At 34.7% G+C, this 8,826-nt stretch overlaps 2 protein-coding genes across 7 annotated transcripts; both read left to right on the plus strand.

The window, feature by feature from the left end:
• LOC107628125 (pectinesterase inhibitor 10-like) lies at positions 427-1,073 on the plus strand. Its single transcript, XM_021108728.1, has 2 exons — positions 427-754; positions 1,021-1,073. The coding sequence occupies exons 1-2, from the start codon at positions 427-429 to the stop codon at positions 1,071-1,073; spliced, it is 381 nt and encodes a 126-aa protein (XP_020964387.1).
• On the plus strand, positions 1,290-8,826 carry LOC107628144. 6 transcript variants are annotated; one of them, XR_002359910.1, is made up of 8 exons: positions 1,290-1,402; positions 1,801-1,922; positions 2,262-2,347; positions 3,392-3,471; positions 7,322-7,419; positions 7,506-7,613; positions 8,237-8,626; positions 8,726-8,826. XR_002359910.1 is itself a non-coding variant. In XM_016330949.2 (5 exons), exons 2-4 carry the CDS (start codon positions 7,325-7,327, stop codon positions 8,624-8,626), a joined length of 573 nt encoding a protein of 190 aa, XP_016186435.1. In that variant the 5' UTR covers positions 3,392-3,471; positions 7,322-7,324; the 3' UTR covers positions 8,726-8,826. The 6 variants fall into 6 exon arrangements, 1 of the variants encoding a protein (XP_016186435.1); XR_002359912.1 differs by having other exon boundaries at positions 2,304-2,347; XR_002359911.1 differs by lacking the exon at positions 7,322-7,419.

Genomic DNA, 8,826 nt, shown 5'->3' on the forward strand with positions numbered 1-8,826 from the left:
TAAATTTTTGGCCACCCACAAAAATTGTTGTCTTTGATATCTAAAACAACACTCAATAAATGTTACAATATAAAATATTTAAGACAACATTTTTAAATAAAAATACAACATTTTATAAAAGTTATAAAAAAAATTAAATAAATAACATTTATAAAAAGTTGCCTAAAATTATTCACAGTTACAAATTTTAGAGGGAAACTTTTTATATTCCCACCAATTATTTTTCAATCAAATAACTTAAAAAAAAAAGAAAAGAAAAGACACAATGCTCTTCATCAGTTCATCACTTCATTCCTTCATCACTTAGCTTCCTCATTTCATCAGAGATACTGTAACCCTAACATCATAACGCAGACGGCCACACCACCGATCGCGGCTCTCCTCCTCATCGACCGCAACTCTCAATCGCTTTCACTCCAAACGGCGATGGCGCGGTTCTCCCTTTCACGGTCGTCGGAGCGTTGCTCTCATCCACGGGCTCCTGCGCGGTGCTCTCCTCCACGGGTGTCGGCGCGGTGCTCTCCTCCACTGGCATCGGCGCGGTGCTGTCCTCCACGCACGCTGCTCCATGGCTCCCCCTCTTCCTATCTCGGCTCCAAGTACAGGCCTGTCTCGCCTTCTCCTCTTCGCAAGGCCTGTCTCGCCTTCTCCTCTTCGAGAAATCCCTCTCCTTCTCCCGTTTCCACTTCTTCCCCTGTCTCGCCTTCTCCTCTTCGCAAGGGCTGTAACCCCCCTCCTCCTCCTCTGCTTATTGGTAAGAAAGCTTCTTAATTTTACTATGAAATGAATATTCTGAATGTATTGATTGTGAATGAAGAATTGGGACTGTTCTAAAATTTAGTATGTAAATTGAATTTCTGAATGCATGTCTTTTTGGGGCTTCTCAATAATTCTGAATTTAGGGGTTTGCTTTCAATTTTTCTGAAATTTTCATGTGGATCAACATCTTCCTGGTGCTTTTTCAGTTCCATCTTTTTGACCCTGGTTAAACAAATTCCCACTATTATATTTTTATTGCAGCTTCTATTCTTAAAGCTCTGTTAAGGTACGGAAAGAAGCAGTTTGCAGTTTGATGAGACCAGGCGTGATACTTAGAATTGTCCAGTGCCTTCATGCAATGAACCACCAGTATTGACTACTTGGTATGAACTTTTCTTATTGATTTTTCTCTTTTTCTTATCACGGAAGGAGTGGTACCGGGATTAGATGCATTGAAAACATGGTTGGGTGAAAGAGCAAGTGGACTGCTTAATGCAGCTTCCATTTGGGTGCTCTATGTGTGGTTGACATTTAAAGCTCTGTTAAGGTACGGAAAGAAGCAGTTTGCAGTTGATGAGACCAGGCGTGATACTTAGAATTGTCCAGTGCCTTCATGCAATGAACCACCAGTATTGACTACTTGGTATGAACTTTTCTTATTGCTTTTTTCTCTTTTTCTTATCTTTGTGAACTTAGATAAAACAAAATTGGAAGCATATATCAAGTATAGAGTCATCTTTTGCTTCTTACTTAGATTTTTTTCAACATCAGGTTGGTAAGAAAGCTTCTTAATTTTACTATGGAATGAATATTCTGAATGCATTGATTGTGAATGAAGAATTGGGACTGTTCTGAATTTTAATATGTAAATCGAATTTCTGAATGCATGTCTTTTTGGGGCTTCTCAATAATTCTGAATTTAGGGGTTTGTTTTCAATTTTTCTGAAGTTTTCATGTGGATCAACATCTTCCTGGTGCTTTTTCAGTTCCATCTTTTTGACCCTGGTTAAACAAATTCCCACTATTATATTTTTATTGCAGCTTCTATTCTTAAAGCTCTGTTAAGGTACGGAAAGAAGCAGTTTGCGGTTGATGAGACCAGGCGTGATACTAGAGAATTGTCCAGTGCCTTCATGCAATGAACCACCAGTATTGACTAGTTGGTATGAACTTTTCTTATTGCTTTTTCTCTTTTTCTTATCTTTGTGAACTTAGATAAAACAAAATTGGAAGCATATATCAAGTATAGAGTCATCTTTTGCTTCTTACTTAGATTTTTTTTCAACATCAGGTTGGTAAGAAAGCTTCTTAATTTTACTATGGAATGAATATTCTGAATGCATTGATTGTGAATGAAGAATTGGGACTGTTCTGAATTTTATTTTGATTATGAATTCTGAATGCATTGAATTTTAATTTTTGGGGCTTCTTTATAATTCTGATTTTAGGAGTTTTATTTCAATTGTTCTGAAATTTTCATGGTTCTGATTGTTGCTTCTTAGGATTTTCTGAATTTTTGTGCATCTTAATTCTGATTTCTGAAGCTGTTTCCTGGGGAAAAATACGACGATCTGCAAAAGCTGTTAAGGTACATCCTCCATATGATTTCACAATTTCTTTTCTTTTTGTCAGAATTCTCTAAATTTCTGCGGTGAATGCTATGGCTATAGTTTCATACTTTTGGGTTATTGTAGCTAGCTAATATCATCAATCATCATCCTGATTTAGAATATATCACAATTTAGACCTTATTTATTCTTCTGAATCATATTGTTGTGCCCGTACTTGTGTTCTTGATTGTATATATGATTTTGAATACAAGTATGTGCAATTCCTATTCTCTTTTTTTACATAAATTCTTAGATATCACCAAGCATCTAACCTACATCAAGCAGTTAGAAAAATTAAAATCTTAACCCATATAGTTCAATGTTACTCTTTATATATATATATAATTTAATCAAAGTTCAATTAGCACAACACAAATTGGGCATGCAAATCATACATTTAATTTATATCAATCAATAGAAATATATAAATCAATATAGAGAGATAAAGGGATAATTAAAAAAATAACCATATAAATTAAATTAAAATACTTGGATCTCAAGACAAACCCTATTTTGAACCTTTTAAATCTTTCAGTTACTCTTAAAGTCTAGTATTATGTTCCATGAATTACAAGACTTTATGTAGTAAAATTTGTAACTAAAGAGTTATGGAATTTTAGGTTTTCACTGTATTTTTTTTCAGCCGCTCAAAAACAGAATTAAGTTCATGACATTCCTCTTGGGCTTTATTCATAAATTCTAGGAAACATTTTTTGTGCAAAGAAAGGAATAAGGAATATCTATTTTTGAACCAGAGGATGATATTTGATAATGACACTAATCTATTTTTTGTGTTTATCCTCAATCATGCGACATTATATTTTGTGTGTCTGTGCTTAGAAGGCAAGCAGCATGTTTTATTTGATTATTTAATTTGCATAAGCTTTTGTGCTTGTGTTTGTGTTTGTGTGTACTTGGTGCAGGACAGTGACTTGGACTTTTGTTCGATTATTATTTTTAGTTTGATTTTTCTATTTTCCACATGGAGTAATGTAAATTTGATACTTTTCTCTGTTATACAGAAATATTGCTTCAGAGGAGTTTGAAGAACATTCGTGGACATTCTAGGACTTAAGATTGCAATTTGTTTAGCCATGACTCCGTAAGTTTTTTTTTTATCTTACTTATACTTGTATGTTTTCATATGTATATTATGACCTTTGTGCAGTTTTTTTTTTTCATGTTGAATGTCTTTTATGTGTCTTTTTCATTGTTTCTTAATTTTAATAATAATATTTTTATGTGCCTTTTTTATGAATTTATATACTTACTGTGCATAAACATTATTATTTACATGGTTATTAGTTAAATAGTAGTAATAATATATGAATAATTAGGTTTTCCCAAGACCTAGAGAAAGATTGGATGAGTTTACCGAGAGATAAAGCTGAGTTTAGTAATGGTGTCAATGACTTCTTAGACTTTGCTTACTCCATCGGATACCCACAAGGAGAGGAAATCTTATGCCCTTGTGCAAAGTGTTGTAATTTCTTGTGGCACAAAAGACAAACAATTTATATTCATTTGATTGCCTTTGGATTCGTTAATGGTTATACGAGATGGATTCATCATGGGAAAAGCGTAGTCGGCATGGATGTTGATAGCGATAGCGATAATGAGATTGACAGTGAGAGTGAGACTAACTCGTACGACGACATGGACGCCTTGTTAAACGATAGATTTCGGGATGTGGCACAAGCGGAAGGGATAAAAGAAGGTATGAATGAAGATGCAAAGAAATTCTATAACTTGGTTGAAGAGGCTAACAAAGAACTGTATCCCGGTTGCGACGGGTTTTCTACGTTGTCTTTCACCATCCGACTATACTTGTTAAAGTGTCAACATGGGTGGAGTAATGCCTCTTTTACTTCTCTCTTGGAGTTGCTAAAAGAGGCTATTCCTAACTTAAATATTCCTACTTCTTTCAATAAAGCCAAGACTATGGTGAGAGACTTAGGTCTTGACTATAAAAAGATTGACGCATGCCCGAACGATTGCATGCTATATTGGAAAGAGTACGAGAAGGACACATCTTGTCATGAATGTGGCGCTTCGCGTTGGATTGTGCATCCTGTAGTTGAAGCTGATGTTTTGCCTTCAAAAAAATATCACAATATTCCTGTGAAGATGTTGCGACACTTTCCCCTAATCCCAGGCTTCAAAGACTATTCATGTGCTCAGCAACAGCTAAAAGCATGAGGTGGCATGACGAAGAACGCAGAAAAGATGAGAAGTTAAGGCATCCCGCTGATGGGCAGTCATGGAAGGACTTTGACAATCGTCATATAAATTTTGCTCTCGATCCCCGTAATGTGAGACTTGGCTTGTCAAGTGACGGATTCAATCCATATCGAACCATGAGCATATCTCATAGCACATGGCCTGTTGTTTTAATGGCTTATAATTTGCCGCCATGGATGTCTATGAAATAGGAATACTTTATGTTGTCGTTGCTAATCCCTGGACCAAAGTCACCAGGAAATGATATAGACATTTACATGCAACCTTTGATCAAGGAGTTGAAGGAGTTGTGGGAGGTTGGGGTGGAAACATATGATGCATCAAAAAATGAAACCTTCCAAATGTATGCAGCTCTTATGTGGACAATTAGTGATTTTTCGGCTTACGCAATGCTATCTGGTTGGAGTACAAAAGGGAAGCTAGCTTGCCCTTGTTGTAACCATGGGACTTGTTCTAACTATCTTAAATATAGTCGCAAGACATGCTATATGGGTCATCGTGCCTTTTTGCCCGAGGATCATCCATGGAGAGCTAATAGGAGATCTTTCAATGGAAAAGTAGAATATAGGTAAGCTCCACCATTATTGTCGGGTACTGAAGCTTTAAGTCAGTTGGAGTATGTGGATAATTCATTTGGGAAGCTAAAACCAAAATCAATTATGTCAAAAGTCTATCACATTACAAAAGATAGATCAATTAGAAGAGGATATTGTCACAACATTATGCCAATTATAGAGGATCTTTCCTCCTTCTTTCTTCGACATAATGATTCATTTGCCTATTCATTTGGCTAATGAAGTGAGATTAGGAGGTCCAGTTCAATTTCGGTGGATGTATCCTCCCGAAAGATACATGTGTACTTTGAAGTCCTATGTTCGAAACAGAAGTCGTCCTGAAGGATCTATTGCAGAGGCATATTTGGTTGAAGAATGTTTGACATTTTGCTCGCGTTACTTACATTCTGGTGTCCAAACAAAATTGAATAGACAACTCAGAAATAATGATGAACCTAATAATTCTATGATGGAAACTACAGATGCATTTTCGAATCTATTTCCAAAAAGAGGTGTTCCTTTGGGTGCAAAGAAAGGTGAACCTTTTCTCCTTGACGACAAGTCCCGAGAGCAAGTTCATAGCTACATATTATTGAATTGTCACAAAATAGACGACTATGTTAGGTAACTCATACTAATTCTACTATATTTTGGTATTTTAATTAGAAATTGATAGGTCTGTTTTATACTTACAAATATTATACTTTTTGTTTCCCTCTTTTATGGTATATAAGTCAAATTTATCGCTTTATGTTAGCAGTTTTCAACTTGTTTTTCCTCTTTTATGTTCTGATTGTTGCTTCTTAGAATTTTCTGAATTTTCTACATCTTGATTATGAGTTTGTGTGGGACATATTTTTCTGCATTTTGAATTTTTCTGCATTTTAAATTTTCTGCATTTTGAATTTTTCTGCCTTTTGAGTGAAGAATATGATTCCGAAGACTTTTTGAGTGACTTGTTTCCCTCTTTTATGGTATATAAGTCAGATTTATCGCTTTATGTTAGCAGTTTTGAACATGATTTGCTGAATATTGTGATATAGAATTTGGTAATTGTTTGTTACGGTTTACCTCTTCCCCTTATTAGATGCATATGCAATTGTATTTACATAGCTGTTTTAATATTTTTATACAGCAACTTAATGGAAAACGGAGCAACTTCAAAGAGGAAAAGACTGGTAAAAAAGTATCAAGCTCATGCAAAAGTTAAGGAATTTGAAATGAAGGAAGTATCTTCTGCTGCGAAACTAGTTCAGAATTTTATAACCAAAGGTGATAAAGGAAGTAAACAAGCCAAAATAGCACAACAGCCCAGGAGAAAAATTTCAGAAATTGGAGACAAATATAGTAGGGAGAATTCAATGGAAGGGAGAGAAGAAGCTCATATAGAAGGTGATGTAATTTAGTTTGTTGCTATTTGTTTTACATTTTCTTTTTATCTATGAGCATGGGGCTGCCCTTTCCATACCTTTTACGACTGTCTTTAGTTTTAATTTGTACTATTTCTCAATTTTTAATTTAGATACTTCAAAGGTTAAAAAGACTCGTGGAAAAACAAGATGCCTAAAGATTTATGCAAGAACTTGGGAAGAAAGAGAGGAAGTGACTTTTGATCAGGGAGCAGCCGTGGGGCCAACAGCTCAAAGAGTGAAGGATTTAACTAATTTTATTGGAACAATGGGAAGGAATAGTGATTTTATTACCTTGATGTACACTAATTGGAAAGCTGTGCCTAAGCAAATCAAAAAGCGCATTTGGAAGTATATTAATGTAAGCTCCATTTATCTTTATGTTTATGCCATATGTTAATAATTATTTTATGCATATGATATGATGAAATTGATGTGTTTGTAGTCAAAGTTCATTCTTCCAAAATCTTCAAAGTTATGGGTGATGACTAGTGTTCAAGGAGCATGGAAGCGTTACAAAACAAGAATAAAAAAGAAGCATTTTGAACCATATTCTGGAAATATTGAGGATATGTTGGTGAATCGTCCTTTGGAAATTCTAGAAATACAATTTCGGAAGCTAATTGCATATTGGAGTATTCCAACTATCAAAGTGAGCTAGAGGATTTCAATTATTATTATTTGATATGATCAAGTATAATTCTTTCAATTTTTATATTTTTTTCATCATTGTCTATTTTAAACACAGGCCATGTGTGTTATAAATTCTGAAAATCGCAAGAAGCAACAATGGAGGCATAAAATGGGCCCAATCAATTTTGCAAGAGTGCGTGTTGATTTGGTAAGGTCACATTTGAGTTAAAATTCTCTACTTGTTACTTCTCCCTAATTTTAGTATGTTATGACTTTGTAATTGTTATCTTGATCTGTAGCGTGAGAAAAAAGAGAACAAAGAGGAACCAAATCAAGCTGAAATATTTGTTGCAACTCGGAATGGACTAAAAGGGAAAACACTTGATGTAGAAACACAAGCTGTTATTGTAAGTTCCTCTATAATTTTCTTGTTTCAGTAGTTGTTTTATGACTGTCATGGATGCTATTTTTTTGCTGTTTTATGGCTATCGTGATTATTGTTATGGTATCTATTTTGCGGCTGTTTCATGGCTGTTTCATGGGCTGTTCCGTGGCTGATTTAGTTACTGTTTTATGGCTATTTTATGCATATTTTATGGCTGTCATGGCAGCTATTTTATGACTGTTTTATGGCTATCATGGTTGTTGTTTTAGTATCTACTTTATGACTGTTTTGTGGTTGTCACGATTGCTGACTTGCTGCTTTCTATGTTTTGTGGTATCTATTTTGTGGCTGTTTCATGGGCTGTTTCATGGCTGATTTAGTTGCTGTTCTATGGCTATTTTATGTCTGTTTCATGGCTGATTTAGTTGCTGTTCTATGGGTTATTTCATGGCTGTTTTATGGTTGATTTTATTGCTGTTCTATGACAATTTACAACCATGTTATATGGCTATCATGGACTGCTGTTTTATGGCTCTTTTATGGCTATTTTGGATTGCTGTCCCTATTAGTTAGCAATAGGTTTTTGGATTCTTTCATTGAATTTTTATCACTAAAAATAGACATATCATATATTTGTGTGTATAGGATAAACTTGATGATCTCCAAGAAGCTGGAGAAACTCCTACTAATGCATTTCAAAAAGTTTTTGGTAAAGAGAATCCAGGAAGAGTTCGATGTTATGGAAGAACTGTTACAAAAACTTCTCTTAAGAAAAATAAAGAAATAGATGAAATCAAAAAACAAAGTGAAGAGAAGGTAACAGCTTTAAAAACTGAATTAGACGACCATAAGCAACGACTGCAAGGATTGGAAGATATTGTGAAACTTATGTTGCAACAAACTTCTCCTGGTATGAATGTTGATGAAGCGCTTTCTCTCTTGCGATCTAAGCAATCGTCTGCAAATAGTGCACAAGATCCAAATTTAGTTCCTCGGCATTCTCCTCCATCGACTCATATACCAAATCATGAATAGGTATATGTATGCTAAATTGTTGTACCACTTGAGTATACATATTATTGTATAGCTGATGTTTTGACTATAATTTTTTTGTTCATTTAAATTTGACTACAGCTTTCTTATTGTTGGAGGAAGTTTTTTGAAGACATAAAGACAATTCTTGCCACAATGGTGAAGCACAAAGTCTTCTTGGTTTTTAGTGGACAACTTAGTTT

Source organism: Arachis ipaensis, chromosome B01, assembly GCF_000816755.2.
Source record: "Arachis ipaensis cultivar K30076 chromosome B01, Araip1.1, whole genome shotgun sequence".
Taxonomy (NCBI): domain Eukaryota; kingdom Viridiplantae; phylum Streptophyta; class Magnoliopsida; order Fabales; family Fabaceae; genus Arachis; species Arachis ipaensis.

Coding starts and splice junctions, on each gene's coding strand:
- LOC107628125 (XM_021108728.1), top strand. CDS start 427: ATGGCGCGGTTCTCCCTTTCACGGTCGTCGGAGCGTTGCTCTCATCCA. Junction 755..1,020: donor TCCTCCTCCTCTGCTTATTG/GTAAGAAAGCTT, acceptor TTTTTATTGCAG/CTTCTATTCTTAAAGCTCTG.
- LOC107628144 (XM_016330949.2), top strand. CDS start 7,325: ATGTGTGTTATAAATTCTGAAAATCGCAAGAAGCAACAATGGAGGCAT. Junction 7,400..7,505: donor GCCCAATCAATTTTGCAAGA/GTGCGTGTTGAT, acceptor CTTGATCTGTAG/CGTGAGAAAAAAGAGAACAA. Junction 7,614..8,236: donor TAGAAACACAAGCTGTTATT/GTAAGTTCCTCT, acceptor TTGTGTGTATAG/GATAAACTTGATGATCTCCA.